The sequence below is a fragment of the Manacus candei genome, unplaced genomic scaffold, assembly GCF_025592945.1.
Source record: "Manacus candei isolate 608988 ecotype Guabito, Panama unplaced genomic scaffold, ASM2559294v1 h1tg000044l, whole genome shotgun sequence".
NCBI lineage: Eukaryota > Metazoa > Chordata > Aves > Passeriformes > Pipridae > Manacus > Manacus candei.
This window is the reverse complement of record NW_026138092.1, coordinates 463,529-481,056: the sequence shown is the minus strand read 5'-3', so window position 1 is coordinate 481,056 and position 17,528 is coordinate 463,529. Positions and strand designations below refer to the sequence as shown.

The window sequence follows — 17,528 nt, the reverse complement described above, 5'->3', positions numbered from 1 at the left end:
TAAGGAACCAGTCAGATGTAATTTTAAAAGCTAAATAATTTGTTTACTTTCCTGCACAGAGAATCAACAGTTAGAGACTAATTCCCCCATAAGGAGGATAAGACATTCCTGTCTAGACAGCACACTAACTCGAGGCCGAGATCTACCAACAGGGGCCCTTATGAGGTGCTTCGAGTAGCGTTTCAACATGGCTCCGTCAAAAGAACGGTTTCGAAAACGTGTTTTCCTTGCTCTTCGGACCTCAAATAACGTGTGAAGCCTTTGTAATGCTTCTTAATCGGCATTTCTGACCCACTCCTACAGATGCCCCTCCTGCCCTCACGCTGGGGCAGTGCAAGCACCGGGCCCCCGTTCGCGGAGCCGCCCCTTACCTGCGGTGCCTTCCTGGCGGGGCTCCCTCGGGGCAGCGCTGGGCTCGGCTCCAGGACCTCCTCCCGGCGGCGGGGAGGGCACTGCCTGCGGTAGCGACCCCTCACGAGGCGGCCCCTCGCCGGCCCGGGCCCCTCACGAGGCGGCCCCTCGCCGGCCCGGGCCCCTCACGAGGCGGCCCCTCGCCGGCCCGGGCCCCTCACGAGGCGGCCCCTCGCCGGCCCGGGCCCCTCACGAGGCGGCCCCTCGCCGGCCCGGGCCCCTCACGAGGCGGCCCCTCGCCGGCCCGGGCCCCTCACGAGGCGGCCCCTCGCCGGCCCGGGCCCCTCACGAGGCGGCCCCTCGCCGGCCCGGGCCCCTCACGAGGCGGCCCCTCGCCGGCCCGGGCCCCTCACGAGGCGGCCCCTCGCCGGCCCGGGCCCCTCACGAGGCGGCTCCTCGCCGGCCCGGGCCCCTCGCCGGCCCGGGCCCCTCACGAGGCGGCCCCTCGCCGGCCCGGGCCCCTCACAGCCGGGGCGCACCCGCCGCCTCAGGGGCGCTCGCGCGGCCCGCGGGACCGCTCGAGGGGCTCGGGACAAAGCACGACCCACGAGCTCGGGATCCACCGCACTCCACAACACCCCCTGACCTCCGCCCTCTCTTAAGTAGGTAAAGATCAACCCCTGCAAACATTTGTCCCCGCCCCGTCCCTTCTCACAGCTCCCCAGCACGTGGGGCCACGCCCGAGGTCTGCTCGCACTAGGACAGGCGCTGCGGGCGCTGCCCTCAGCTCCGCCGTGGTGAATTTGTTGCTCCCCAGGCACAGCTGGGCTGGCGGGGCCGGGTGAGCGGGGCACACCCGCGGGCACCGGGCTGAAGGTGCCACCACGGCAGCGCTTGCAGGGCCAGACCCAGGTAATATTTCCCAGGAGCAGCGCTCTGATCCCAGAGGGAATGCTGCCGTTCTGCACAGAAAAGGGGGAAATGCTCCGCCCGGGGCTGGGCTCCAGGGGCAGCCCGAGTGACCGCAGCCCTCACGCGCTGGCTCTGAGGGGCAGCAAGGGGAGCACGACCTTTATTGAAGGGACCGATTCACACGTTAGTAGGAACAAGGACCACTTCAGGAAAGGTTATCAGAAATACAAATATATTAAGTAATGTCAGACGTAAACCACTGTCTGTTCCACTTTTGTACATGCTAAATGTATTTTTTTCCCCAGTCTGGCCATACTGCATAGGTATGGTTAGTAGCCCTCTTTCTTTTGGCAGAGTGTTCTGTACAGACTGACTTGGCCCAGCACTGGCATTTGGGAATAGAAATCATAATGAAATTTAAAAAATAAAAAGGTAAAGGGGGGGGGGGAAATAAAAAGACATATGAACCTCCTACCTAAGCTCTGTTTGAGTCTGGCAAGCTAGGTTGGAAGCTGATCTTATCCTTATGGCCAAAAGTAGAATACAATGGAAGCCTTCTCCAAGGAGAGAAAATTTACAGCTTTTATTAGGTCTTACAGATAACCAGGGTAGGCTTTAGTAGTCACTGTATGGACCAAAAGAGATATACAATTAATGCAAACATGTTATATTACTGAACTAATATTACCACAAAAATTAAAAAGACTTCACCAGACAAAAAGACTGCTTTTATCTGGCTAATCTCAAGAGAGTTTTTTAATTGTTTACAAATAGTCTTCTGCACTTGTAGAGCTGAGGCACTACAGACAGGCATCAAAAATCTCACCCAAATTCCCAGTTTTATATATCCTATGACTAAAGTAAAAAAAAAAAAAAAAACACCAAAATCAACACATTTCCATACAACTTCAATCTCAAATTTCTTAAGTCTCTTAAATTTGTCTTAAATTGCTGGATATCAAAAACTATTAACATACTTGCTCCTGAGGATAAGTAGCCCCCAAATTATTTTTTTAAGTATACCTGAAATACATCAATAATTTACAAACACATGTCAGGATTAAATGATTGGTAAGTACACAAGTCTTTGGTAAATAATAACTACTCTGTTCTTTACTCAGTTAAAAAACTTAATTAATTTTTAAATCTAGATTAACTGATTTGTTTAATAATTATTTCTATAATGAATAAGGCTCACATGACACAATGCTGAGTGGGATGAATGGCTGTATGTAGCAAAACCTGAATGATGTTTTCAGGCTACAAATCTTGTTAATACTAAGTTCCTGCTCTGGCTTGTTTTATTTTTGTGCCCTTCAGCCAGCCCCAGGAAGCTGGATCTGAGTGAGAGCTTTCAAATGAACTACATTTCCAACATGTAACCATGTCAGCAATCTAGAAAATACTGTCCATTGCAAGGATACATTCCACAGGAGGTACTGGATTGCATGCTAAAAACTACAACAAACCAATTAGGTTAAGTTCGAAACAATACATTACAGCTGCAGTAATTCCTAAAATGTCTGCTTTACCACTCGTGCAGTAAAACAGAAGAACTGTGCACTATGCATGCTTGGGCAGCTGGAGATGACTTCCTGCTCCCAAAGGAAACCTAAAGGCACAGGGTATGGGTAATGTGACCAAAAATCTGGAAACAAACATTGGCTTCCATTTTATCACAACAATGCAGTTAGAAAGTCAATGCTTAACTGATATTTTACTGTTGTCTACTAGATGCCTTTGCTTTGGCTAAAAGATACTATATCATGTCCTTTAAGAAAAATAGCAGCATTAAATAGATCTTGTCATTTCAGAGGAGAAATAAAAATATGTCTGCTTTAGGTTTGGCTTACAGAGTTTTGGCTTTTATTTTAAACATGTCCAAGAACTGATCATATTATTTTCAATGCCTGTTACAGTTTTACTGTTCTACTAGAGTTTTTTAATTATCTGCCTTGTTAAAGGATCAATTACACTTGAGACAATAAATAATATAGTTTACAATAAATAATTTTCAAGTCAAAGTATTATACTTACAAAATAATGTAATACTGTAATAGAATCTTCAAGATCAATTCCATTTTATATATTCTGCAGCAAAAATAACATTTCTAGTAGGAAGGAATTACTTATAAACCTAGCAAGATCTACACATTCACATGTGTATGTAAACAACAAGATTTATTATGTTCCCAGAAAAGCTATGCTTTTACAGTAGGTTTTAAGCTAAATTTTATTATAATATGATGGTAGGAAATATATAACAGTGTTTATATTTAGCTTCATCACAAATTTTAAACTGAAAAAAAAATATTGGTGCTATTATTTACAAACAGCAACTTTCCTTTAACTTCACAAGTGACTGTATCTGTGTGTGAACAAAATGTTAGGGCGAGGCATTCCAGATGAACTGCAGCTAAGTTTGGATGAGGATGATTTCAGGATGAACAGTGAAGGTCCTGGCAATAAATACCTAGAAAGGATATGAAAAATATAGCAGAGTTTACAGACAAAGCAACATTCAAGAGCAAAAGAATTAATGTTTATGCACCATACCTTATAATTGTTGTATGCAAGGAACTGGGTACAGTAAATACTGTTAATAAAACACGGAGGGCAATAGGCACAAGCTAACTCAGAAAAGGAATCTAAACTCTGAGAAACTCTTTGCAAAATTTCAAAATGTTGTATGAGGACCAAACAGCTTTCTAGACCTTTATGTTTCAAGCCATCTAATAAATAAACAATGAAACCCTGTGTAACACTACTACCAAAAATTAATACTACGACCAATAGTGTTTGTTATTATAGTACTATTTATTTAATTTAGACTAGGCAAAAACTGCAAGTGGCATTAAACAGCTTATAAAAAGTTAATTCATAAAAAAAAAAAATTTATGAGAGAAGAAAAAAGATTTTCAGCTTTGGTTTCCAGCTCTAATTCTCTAAAAATAGACATGTTATCATCACTACTCTTGTAAAGGAAGAAATAATGCTACACCTCGTAATTCACGTCAGTGACTATTTATCTTTTAAATTCAGGCAACTGTATAGCTTGTATTTCATATAATACTACAAACAATAGTTTATCGTATGCCTAATATTAATTCTTAAATATTTTCATGGTATAATTACCTAATTGTAGAAATCATTAAATGAGCACAGTTAAGTGTGCAAAAATAACATCCATACTAAATTAGAATTTCACATTTAATTATGTCAACGTTAGGAAGGATTAACACAAATTGTATAAATCATTGCTTAAAAATTGTTGTACAGTTCTAGTGAATCATATGGGCTAATGATGAATAAGTTAAAAGACTGATCACATGGACAGAAACAGCACCACAGTGTCAGCAGGAGACTGTACAGAGCAAATGTACACAGGAGGTTTGCTTAAGCTTGAGAAAAAGTTTTATTATAGAATATTATCACCAATATATTTTTAAACAATTTGCAAAAAAATAAAGTCAGGTTTGGAATGGGTTGATGTTGAGCTTGACAGTTCACTGTCAGCAGCCGAGTCCTGCCTTTGCCTGATGATACAGTAAAAAACTCTGATACTTCCCAGGGTTACTTGCCATGTAATAGATAAGATCACTTAGCAACATGTAAGGACCTAGCAGTACATGTTCTGGGGTTTTTTTTAATTTTACAACACAGGTGAATTTATATAAATATTAAAGTCTGACTTTTTATACAGCTTGATTTTAGCTAATTTCTAAGAGCTTTTGGCATATTTTTTGAGCTCTTCCATTGTTTTATTTACACTTTTAATTTTTTGATGAAAAAAGTGTCATTAATAAACATTTCAATGCTCTTATTCAGGAGCATTGTATTCTTCATGACATACAGTGGATTTATAGTTAGGAGTAGGATTCAGAATAAATTGAATTTGTTCTCAGCTTTCATTATCTTTTTCTCTCTCCCTATACAAATAAATTTCCTCAGCTAAAGAGGTACCTATGTGTAATATTTGAAAGCTTTAGTTTCACATACTTTGTTTCTTAATCACAGGCAAAATAAAAAATTGGTTAGTGCTCAGAAAAAACGAAGTTCTTCAAATTAAATTTTTTTAAGTCTTGAAAAAATTTACTTCCCATACATTTATTGAATTATACTCTGATCTTTTCTTGCACCATAAAATTTTATGGCGAGTCAAGAAAACTATTATTAATAGTGCAGATTCATTAAAAACAGAAACCTAAGTGAAATAGTATTGTGGTTTTCCCATTTCTAGAAAAATATTTCATTACCTTACAATTGTGGACTATAACAGGTAAAAGCATTTATTTCCATATATATCCTTCATTTCACAAATTCAGAATATCAGTTACATAGCATATTGTTGTACTCAGCTATAGATGAAACATTTGTGGAGACATATAAAAACTGTAACTTAGATCAATCAGAGTTGTCATGACACTCCATTACTGATACTTCGAATAAAAAGGGCTTAAATTCCTCTACCCTGTGAAATTTATGAATAAATTCCCTTCAAGCATCCAAAGAAACACAGAAACTGGAGATGAGAGAGTTCTCTTGGACCATTCCTTTCACTGCTTTCCAAATGCAAGCCTGTTAGCTGCAGCACATTAATCTGAGCAGTTTGAATAGTTTGTGGTTGGTCATGATGTAAAATTTTCTGCAGCATTAACAGTAAAAGCAATAAAAACTTCAAGGTTGAAGATTTTCTAGTCTTAGCTAATCCAAATGACTTTACCATACTCCTGCTATAGCTGAGTAGATGGTAATATTGAATATGATTTGGTTTGTGGCTAACATACTTCTACTTTTGCTGTGACCAAACAAATTCAGTTTCTGATTGGTTTTACATTAAGTTAGAGTGTCTTAAGATCCACATGTCAATAACAAATGGGTTCAGTGTATCAAATAACTAATCTGAGCTATATCAAGTAAGCAATTAAGTCATAAAATAAGTTTAACAGATAATATATCAAAAGTTTGCTTTTCACATAATGTTTAACTCATAAAGCCCTTCTATGAAATAATATATATAAGATATTTATATAAACGAAGCATTTGTAAGTTTATATACACAATAATTAAAATTGCCATTATGGATAGAATTTGGAACCTAAGTAATTTGAAACTGATATTTAATTCTCCACCTATGACTGTTTAATCCCAAATCATTGACTTCCACAGCTGGAGTATTTCCAGTAATCCCTGTACTGACAGTATTATAATCCCTGTTGTATCCAGTTGGAGAACTAAACCAGCCACTGGAGAATCGGGTAAGTGCCAAAGAATTCTTTTACTATATGATGCTGTTTTGCAAGGTTTGAAAATATATTTATGCTCTGTAAGATGAAATAATAAAACTTTCAGCCCATAGGTTTTGGAAAGGAACTTTGCAAACCTGTGCAATACAGTAAATGAGATGGCACTTACCTGACCCTGGGCTGGAGCTGTGCCCCTATAGCATCCCACTGCGAATGTGGAGCCACAAGTGTCTGACATGTTAGGATACCTCTAGGAATGCAAATCTGGAAACAGTGACTTTGAGGGATCTGAGAAGGGGAAGAAAGGACATTTTCAGTTCACTTGATGGGAAGCCTTTGCTGCAGCTAATTAGGCAGTGGGCAATCAAGAGTTTAATAAGTGCACTTTCACACAAGATCTGTGTATCAAGTCTTCCTTTGGTAGCACTTCATAAGTGGGCTGGTGAGGTTGGAATGACTGAAACCCAGGAGCAAGGGAAATGTTGGGGAGTTTGCTTTTTGTTTTCCTTAAATACAGAGTGAAGCAGGCTTAAAGAAAAGTGGAGTGGTAGCAACACAGACTGAAACCTGTTCCAATACTATCCGTTACACTTATAATATTCAAATTTATACCTTGTGTCATCCCAGTGGTGCCTAATCCCAGTTGGGGATCCTCTTGAATCTGATGAGTATTTGTAAACTACCAGCAGGCAGCGTTTACAAAGCTGTACTACTCGTTGGCAACACTGCAGTTGCTCAGGAGTCACCACCTCTGTGCTTTTACTGAACATGGTTTCCCAAGAGCTCCTGTTGTGGAGAAGGACACAAACTCATGTTTTCTGTCACAAATTGCAATCTAAGAGCTTTATTGCTTTATATCAGATTTAACAGCAGAGGAACAAGAGAAAAGCATGACCTTGCCTGCGTACAGGAAAACTGTACAATTTAACACAAATACTGGCAAATGCTGAGTCCAAAACACAAATTAAGAAGTTAATCTTCATATGGGAAATGTCCACTGCCATTTTTCACTTGGTTTGTTCCCTTAAGTGTTTATAGAACCATTACTTACGTTTAGCAGATAAACATTTATTGTCACATAATTCTCTATGTGTCTTACAACAGGAATAACAAAAAACACTTTTTAATAGGTTACCACCTGAATGCAAATGTGATATTAAAGGAATTAATAAAAGTAACAAATTATTTCTAAATGTCTTCACAGCATAATAATACTCTTTTTTTTAAGGGCATGACACTAAGAAACAAACACTAAATTCATTTACAGGAGATTAGTACATGCTCTGCTTCCTTATCAAAAAAAAAGTCATACGAGGAGAGTCTCTTGGTTTTCTCAGTTAAATACTACTTATTATTTCATCTGGTCATATGGGGTTGGTCTGCTACAATTAAGTGCAACTTGAAAAGCACATCTATAGAAACATTCCTTTTGTTTTCTTAAAAAGACATTTGTCTTTGAAAAGAAACCCACCAAATCCTACCACACTAACATAAAGCAGGTATGTTTTAGCACAGAAGACTACAATGGTTTTTTGCATACACCTCAACACTCCTGTTTGTGCAAAATTCTGACCAAATTACAGGTCATTCCATCTGTTTTAAAAGGCAACATGGTCCCTGTAAAGACTTTTTTTTTGTCAAATTCTTATCCAGCAGCACACATAGTTTGTAAGCTTGAGGTTTCTTGTTTGTGTATGAAAGAAGCACTTTACAGAGTGAGGAAAATTTACTGCATCTGGCCTCAACACAGCATCTAAGATGATTTAACCTTGTCCATGGAGATCAGCAGTAACAATGCTGGTGTAGAAAGTTTGTCCTCAAAGCAACGTCAAAGAAGCAGCAAGCTTACTGCTGCCTAGTTAGATTTTTTAAATGAGCTTGTGTTTCACTGTGAGGGTGGTGAGACACTGGCACAAGTTGCCCAGGGACACTGTGGATGCCCCAACCCTGGCAGTGTTGGATAAGGCCTTGAGCAACCTGGTCTAGTGGGAGCATCCCTGCCCATGGCAGGGTGATCTATAGGGTCCATTCCAACCCCTTAACATTCTGTGATTCTAGGATTAGGTTGGCATTTGACCATTAATGACTAAAAGATAAGCTGTATGTATAGCTAAGTGATTTGTCAGCCTGGCTCCTCCAGATGACACGTTCCAGCTGAAACTGTTCAGTCCTACAGAATTTTCATTGCAAACATAATTTTCAAGTGATGCAAGCATTTCTCCTTAATTTTTATTCATACAATTAATTAAGAAGTATTGTTTGTTACAAATATAATAATCTATAATACATATATAATAGATACAAACTGTTTAATTTCACAAACTGAATAATCAGAGAATCATTTAGGTTGGAAATGACCTCTAAGATCATTGCATCACAGTACTACTTGAACAGCTACTATTTTCTTTAATATATTTTTCTCAATTCAAGTTCAAGGGAACTTTCCACATGTATTTTTATCTGGAAATTAATCCATTGTCTTCATTCTTTCCTCATGAAGTCATGTGATGGTTGGTAGAAAGTACCAAGATGAAGTTCTAAGTATTACATTCATTCAACAGATTCACAGTGCTACACATAATTATATTATAATTCAATCCATAAACCTCAGAAATCCTGTAGAAGAAACTCTCCTGATAAATTCCTTAACTTCTGGATTTTAAAGTCTGTGATACCTTTCCTTTCCTACAGTTAGGAGGAATTTTTTCAGTGAAAAATAATATGTGGCCTGCTGTAACTATGGCTGACTACGAACAGAGTGCTGTCCTGTTACCCTGATAACAAAGGCTGACATTTGGACACATACATGTGACTTGTAACGGGCTTTCATAGAAATGGGCCTGTGCAACCTCCTCCATGTGCTACACAGGTTCAGTTTATTCTCCATTATACTGCAGTCAACAGGGATCAGAGTACTGTTTCCTAAGAAAGCTTAATTTGTTGTGCTGTAACTTTAGTTACAGTATTATATTAGTATTAGTTACAGTATTATATATTAGTAAGAAATCATGGGGTCCTCACCAGATCAGATAAAGACTAGTACACTTGATTGTGCAATATGGTCAATTATGTTCAATATGGTCAATTATGTGTTAGTCTTTTTCTAACCATCTGAAGTCAACAATTTGTCTTATTAGTTTTAATTGTTTATTATACAGTAAAACAAATGTAGCTTTATGAAACCATCTACATCCCTTTTTTTTCCCCTGAGATTTTCATTTTTCATTCTTTTTACTAAAATAGCACATACCAAGCAGAGATCTAATGATCAAGAGGAAACCTTAAGGCTATTAGCTCCTGTCTTCTCCCAAGACATATATCTTATGAATAGTTAACATACTGCATTGCTTAATATATTTTCATATAGTCATGCTGTTTCTGAATCAGCACATTAATACCCCTTCCCAACATGTCTTCCCAAATTCTACACATGCCCTGTGTTTATCTCAGTCTGTTCTTTAAGATGGTACAGCAGGGCAGTGATGAGAATTGGCCTCTGTGCTGCAGAGGTGCTGTCAGGAGTTCTCAGCTGTGTGTTCCATGGCCAGAAGGTGCTTCAACTGAATAAACAAGACTGGGAAGGTACAAATGGCCTTTTTGTTTCCTTCCACCAATTAGGTACTAAGTGTATTACATGCAGAGGGATCTCTACCCATGCTGGATATTTGTATATTACTTTTACTTTTTTTTTTAATCTTTTACATAGCAACTCCTCCTACAAGGAACTGGACCTTTGCCAAAGAATAGCTCCACCTTGGAGTCAGCTGAGTCTTGTTCTGCATGAACAAAAAATCCTAGTCTCCCTTGAACTCTTCTTCTGGCTCAAAGACTCTTACCTCAGTGAGAACATTTCATATTCTGCATATGCTTAGGCTTCCACCAGTATGGGAAACAGTAAATGTAATCAAGCACAGAAATTTGAACTCGTTATTTGTAAACCACAGAAGTGACATTGCATTTGGCATGAGGTGTCAGATGCACTTGTGACTGAATTCTTCCCTTCTAAGTCTGGAGCTCAAACAGATGTGACAGTGATTTCTGTTGATGGCAAGTCCATGTTGGACACAGTGGCCTGGCCTGAAAATCATGCACCGTCCCATGGAAGAGTTGATTTAAGGCTCAGATATTTTAAAAATTAGATTATTTTCCCTAAATTATTATATTTGTAAATACATAACTAAATACTGGATTCCACTTCTGAAAAGGTTGGCCTAGATGATTAGATTTAATTATACCATATCTTTAGATGCTGTTAAAACAAGTTCACTGTATTACAGTATTCTCTTGAATAAAAATCAGCAACAAAGTATGCCAGCATTGACTGTAATGTTGAAGTTATGAAGAAGGCTAAGAAAAGAAAAGTAGGCTTACCCTGAATTACAGAAACAGTTCCATAGGCCCTGACCACGGCTCCAAAGCAAGCGACTAAACACGCGGTTAAACAGACGGTAGAGATGCAAACTTTCCACGTCTGGAGCTTTCCACACATGCTGCAGAACTGCACGAACACCTGTCCTGACTATATCCAAAACCTAGGAAAGAGTATTCCAAGGAAATTAAAGCAAAGGCATATTGCAAAACTGAAAACCAGCTGATGGCTGACTGACTGCACACACACACACAGATGACTGCACAGCTATAAATTCCCACAGATGTCTGTGTTTCATTTCTGTGCATTCATCAGCAAACTTTTATTAGATGCTTTTTCTGTCAATAACATTTTGCAAAGCCAAATCAAAATATTTTATTTTTACTAGAGAAAAGTTCATTTCTATTTTTTTCAGTCTGTTCAATACTAGTTCATTTAAATGACAAAAAGAGTTTAAAGAGAAAAAAAATTGACACAATTACAGACTAGAAGCAACTTAACTAACAACCCAAATATTATATATCTTCTTTTCTCACCCCCTTTTAAAATATCATCTATTTTACAAAGAACTAAAATGGCCTGAAGAGCTACAAACTGCTCAGTGTTACTCTGGATCAAACCATATTAGTTTACCTGGCAGGAGATAGTGCAGCAAAATCAATAAGTGAGAAAATGATCAGCAAGATATTTAAAATAGCCACATTTATAGAAATGTCATGGATTTATTCTACACAGACTACCTTTAAATGTAAGTACCTGCAGATGTGGGAGGAGAGCTGAGCTGCATTCTGTACAGCACAGACACCGAGGCAGCTGCACACCCAGCTCAGCACTCCTTTGGACACACCTCTGCGCGTCCCACTGGACTGCACTGGGCTGTGGGAGGGAGCTGGGACTCACCTGGCCTGCTTTTAAATATCTGCATGTTCTCTGAAGTCGGGCCCCTGGAGAAAAACAGGTTCCAGAGTGTCGTGGATTCTGACTATTCCCAGACTTACTGACAGCATCTAAATGGTTTTGTGCCCAAAGTAGTGTTTAGGCCTGACACTGGCACTCAGAACAGTGTCAGATCTGTCCTACAAAAAAGCCCACTGTGCATGTAACAAAAAGTCAGTTAAATCAACATCATTTCCTCTAAAGGAAACAGCCTCTGCCTCTTTTGCCTGACAGCATCTTCCAAAAGCCAGTCAGACTCGAGTGAGTGGTAAATAGATGGAGGTATTTATTGATTTGATATAGGATTTTGTAAATGAGAAAGTACAACGCTTTCCCAGGAAACTTTCAGTTATGGATGACAAACTGATTCACATGGTCTCTCAAAAGGTGAAAGAGATTTAGTAGAACAGTAAAGTATGGAAGCATGGTGTAGAATTGCAATTTTTTGGTTCTGCATAACAAACTTGTTTATAAATAGCCTGATAGGACACCATGAAGGAAACAAAGCATAAATAAATAAAATGCTTGCAATAGCACAAGGAAGCTGTGTAGCAGTGCTTAATGGGCAGAAAATCTATAGATACCTAATAATGTCAGCCTTGATGAAATATGGGGTTTCCATGTTACTTAAGCTCTTTTTGAAGACCTCGAATTAGTTTGCATGCATAGGTCTTGCACTTAATCCATGCACATAATAATCCAATGCAAATACAATACTGTCATCTCTGTTGGGAATCTTTATGCATGCAGGTGTCTAGCCCACTAAAATTCACACCCATAGTCTCCTTCTCCCAAAGAGTGAGATGGAAAGAGGAAGAAATTATAACCTAATGATGTTTATCTTTTTTTGTGACAGGAGGAGCTAAACCCAGGTTTTGGATTGCCCCATGCCTGAGGAATGGGTCCAGACTTTCAGACACTTCCTTAGGAGCATTAGCCTGTTGTCTTCATGCTTCTCAAGCACCTTTCCTTGTGTCTCACCTGTCTGAGGCTTTCCCACACAAATGGCAGGTATCTGTGGTTGTATCCACCCATTTGAACTAAGTCCCTAAATTACGTAAGGATCAACCATATATTTCTTTGCAATGTTGCACTGCCTAGTGGTAATTTACCTGTCGGGGTGGAACAGAACAATTCCACCCTGTATAGCCTCTATTACTAGTCCAATAGACATGAGCTAAGAACAGTGATGCCAATGTAGAGCTTTTACTTTAGCACCTGGAGTTGAAGAAAACTGGGTATCTTAGAGCAAGCCACAGACTGCCAGGTACTCTGGAAAAAAAAATTACTTTTCTTTGTCAATATGCCAGAGCAGGAAATGTACCAGTTAATTGTCCTTAATTTGCAAACATGGCCTCAATCATCCATTTAGGAAAAGAGACAAGGCATTGCACAAGGGCTGGAACGTCACAAAACCTACATCTTCACTTTTCTAAGTTAATTTCCCTAGCTTGCCTTCATCTTTCTGTTTACTTTAATTTACAACATTTACTTTAACAAAAGCAATTATCTGGGTGTAACGGAACAAGACATTATGAAAGAGCATATTCAAAACCCTCTGGTAAGCATCAAAACACTTCTAAAGAAATTATGTACAGTAATAGAACATGAAGCAGTCATAACTCCCCCTCCAGAAGTCTCTTTTTCTTGAAAGTGTTAGAGGTTAAATTTCTTTTTAGCATGCACTGATTGCATTGGTTTACTCTGAGCTTGCTTCTGAATGCCTCTTGTTCTTGTGCTGTAATTCTTGGATATTACACACTAAGAATATGAGCAGAAGTTTAATTTTTCTACACCATGCTCAATAATTGTTAAGCAAATACAGCTGTCAGAGATGAACACTGTGAAATCTAGTACATTGCCCAGATATTTTCTTTTTGTGTGTTAGAATTTCCCAGTAAGCATAGTGAAGGGGACCGAGATTCTGGTTTGTATTTCACAAAGTTGTGGAAAGGTACCTTTGAGACAGATTCCTTACATGCATAAATATTCCCCACCTTGTGCTCACTTCTCCTTCACCCACCTCATTGGAATATAAAACATACTTCTTTCAAATCAACAAAAGACATTTGGCAGTCCTCAGCTGCAATGTCATTGTCAAAGTTAATCCGTTTTTATAAACTACCCTTCCAAGAATAACTATCTGATTGCTTGAAGGGATTGAGGTTAAAAGCAGTTAAAAAAAAAGGCAAATCATTTCCAGTGCAAGCAAAGATGAAGGGCTCGCTAGTGCTTCAGGAATGATAAGTCTCCTAAGTTGTAAAAGATATCCTCACAAGAAGAGCAAAAAGTCCCTGTCTCTGGTTGTGCAGTTTTTGTGAGTAACAACCTGGATCAATGTGTGTCATCCTGATCCTACATGTACCCCTGGTTTAACAGGACTGCCAGTCAAATAAAGGGCAGAACCTCCCTTTATTGTGGGCTTTCTGAAATAATGCTTAAAGGAGAAAATTCTTTGCTTGGCAGGTCCATTTTTTATTCAATATAAATCTATTCTAATACTGTGGGTCAAAAACTCAAATAACCAAGTGCAACATCACTAACTCTGATGGAGTTTTAACATTCTTGGTCTGAAACTGCTGACTTTTTAACCCTTATGAATCAAACCTGCCGAGTCAATACACTTCTAAGAATGTTAGATAAAATTAGGTATTTAAGCTACTAATCATTTATTTGTTTCCTTTTCTTTCAGCAGATTAAGTTTTTAAGAAATTGGTTTTTAAATTATAATCCAGGATAATCATGCTTCTCCAAGTATGGAGCAAGATGATTTCCTACAATAGAATTAATTCATACATATGTTGGTATCAATAGCCAGGATTTCAGCATCTCAAGTCACTCCCAGCTACTGCTAAACACCAGTAGAAACACTGCTGTGCATCTAGTTCAGTTGACCTTCAGCAAATGAAATATGTCACTTACTTTTCGTTGCTTTGTTGGATCCAGTTTTACCAACCAATAGGATGACACTTTTGGTTTATGATACTTCCAATTATCCATAATCTGTAATCATTGTAAAACACAAGATAAAAAATACAAAAAACCCAACTGAAAGCTGGTATTTCATTCATGAGCATTCCTAATGCTTAAAATTGTGAGCCTCTAAAAGACCACTGTGAGAAGAAGTTTTCTCTAAAACAAATAGAAAAACATTTGCAGATTTATGGGGGGGGAACCTTTGCAAAGATGTGCAATTTCTGCTTATATATCCTTATATTGGTTTTTAATTGACCTTTAGTTGGGCACTGTTTCATGTCTTTGATAAACTACGAGGCTCAGGACTGTGTTGGATGTGAGAAAGGCTAAGCTGGTAGACCAGAAGAGCCAAAAAGTGTGTGACTGGTGTTCTTCATGAGCAGCAAACTCCAGCCTGCCTTGCAGATACCATTCTGAGTGCTCTGCTGTGCACATCTGAGAGCCAGTTAAACACGTCAGGATCTGTTTTAACAACATCAGATGAAATATTAATTGTGACATTCTTCTTGCCTTACTTAAAAGTTTTAACTTCCTCCACAATGAAAAATTGACTTTTCCTAACCTTCCTGATTGTTTCTCATATATTTTATAAGGACATAGGAATGCTTTCAGTGCTGCTTTTTTAAAGTCAGAAAGTATGCAAAGCTCCAAACTTCCAAACTCTTCTGAATTATCCTGAGTTTTGGAAGTTTAAAGGCCGAAGGAGCTCAAGAATCATGGACTGAGCTTTTTACTTTGATTCATTTCAGTGGTCTAAACAGTGTCTAGCCTGTTCTTTTTTCTTATTTATAGATACTCACATCTTCTATAATTAATTCAGATTCTTCATCTGTTTTTCCTGGGAACTTGATTCTCATGTCATTGATAAGGAGAAGAGTCTCTTTTGTCAAAGCAACTTCTTGCTCTTTTGTTTTCTGTTGCAGCAAAGACTCACTCTAAAAACCAACACGAAGCAGAGGAAAAATTTCAAGTGTCATTAAATCACATTATAAAGATGTTTGCTTGAAAAAAAATTTATAAATAGGGTGATATAAAATATATTCTTTAAATTTATAGACATATTATCTAAGATATAACTAATATACACACGTCTTGTACATTAATGCATCACCATTACTTAGAGTTGTCAAGAAATTCAACAAAAACAGTTCAAATGTAACTTTGTTTGAAACAGAATACACAAATATATATTCAATATTTATGGTGCACACAATTTAAGTATAAATTTGAAATTTAGATAACAGACTTTGAATTCAAATTCAGCATTATGAAAAATATTATTAGTCACAAAAAGCATCCTTTCAGTTCTTCACTTCAGCAATTGAGCAGAAACTGGCAATATATCATTAAGCCAAGATTTCAGGAAGCATTAAAAAGTAAGGACACTTTGCTGCAGCTCTGGTCAGTCAGGGCTCTGACAGTGTCTTCAGTTGTCCAGAATTTTGTTTAAAATGTCAGTGCTTTTTATACCACCACTGATCAGAACCCCTACAGTGTCTGTAAAAGACCTTCTCTGGAGGGTTCGAGGGTTTTCTTTAAAACATAAGATACTATGTAGAAGTATTTCTGATCCTCTTTCTTTATTTTAACATACTTTTGCATTTTAATTTTTTTCAAGATGAAATTCAAAATTTTTAGGCATTTCTAAATCTTTGTATCTTGTAAAAATACAATACTTAAGGATATTTTTGCTCTAAGCGACGGATAAATACTTCCAAGTACAAAAAAATACCCTGCTATTTGATACATATTAATGTGGCTGAAATAAGATAGCAAATAGTTCCAAATTGTTTAGAACTGCTGTAATAACGTCTGTAATTTCCAACTGTAAATGGCTTATTCTAAACTTTGTTTCCATATCTTTAGAACATTTGGATCTCAGCAGCCTCTAAAAAATGGCAATGTACTGCTCTTTTTTTGCCCAAAAGATAGATAAACTAACACTTTATCATGCACAAATGATTTCTTTTTAGGAAATCACAGTTTATCAATTTTAATTTTATTCTAGCAGTAATATATATTATATTATTCTTAGTTGCAAAAATAATTATGAAGAGAGTTCCATTCAGAATACGGTGCTAAATTATGAGTAGTTCTTATCCATTCTGTAAGTAATTTTATTAACATTATTTTTAGGAAGTGTGACCTAAGCTCTATCACCCAGTGTAATTGTTCTGCATATCAAGATCATTTCTGTGGTGGAGCCTTCTCAATGAAAAAGAGAGTATAGTTTCTTACTAATGTTAATTTAAGCAAGTAGCCCATTTTTAATGTCAGATGGTAAGAGACTGTTCTTAATCTTTCAGTAATTTATATTTGATATAAAGTTAATGTGAATAGAAAAATCTATATTAGCCCTGTCTCATTAAACTCTCGGAGTACATCATGATGATAAAAGGGTGCTTTTTAAACTCGAGATAGCTAATGCGATAAAAAATACCTTCGGCGCCTTGTTGTGAAGACACAATCTTAATGTCTTTCCAATTCTATTAACTGACTTTAGAGATGGAAAACTCTGTTAAGGAGTATTTCACAAGATGTCAGCACACAATTTTAACAGGATCCTTTTTCATCATTTAGACAAAGCCTCACAGGCAAAACAGACAATGAGTGTTCTACTGGATAAAAATGATGATTAAAGATAGTAAATACTATGAAGCAAGTTAATTAGCATCACAAAAGGATTTCTCATAATCAAAGCTCACCACAATACAGAAAGGCTGCAAATATGGGTTAAA

General features: G+C 38.0%; 1 protein-coding gene across 8 annotated transcripts in view; it reads right to left on the bottom strand.

Annotated features, from left to right (window-relative positions):
• Positions 1–1,831: 1,831 nt before the first annotated feature.
• Positions 1,832–17,528, bottom strand: part of TTLL7 (tubulin tyrosine ligase like 7) — a 62,591-nt gene continuing 46,894 nt past the window's right edge. For 6 of the 8 annotated variants that reach the window (XM_051796018.1, XM_051796019.1, XM_051796012.1 and 3 more), the window contains 6 exons: positions 17,231–17,305; positions 15,591–15,725; positions 14,737–14,817; positions 10,881–11,041; positions 7,122–7,295; positions 1,832–3,736 (listed from right to left, as the gene is read on the bottom strand). In XM_051796018.1, the coding sequence (XP_051651978.1) occupies positions 3,616–3,736; positions 7,122–7,295; positions 10,881–11,041; positions 14,737–14,817; positions 15,591–15,725; positions 17,231–17,305 (747 nt within the window). In that variant the 3' untranslated portion in view covers positions 1,832–3,615. Of the gene's footprint in view, positions 3,737–6,678; positions 6,798–7,121; positions 7,296–10,880; positions 11,042–14,736; positions 14,818–15,590; positions 15,726–17,230; positions 17,306–17,528 lie in introns of all 8 variants that reach the window. The other 2 variants (XM_051796015.1, XM_051796017.1) reach the window with 2 other exon arrangements.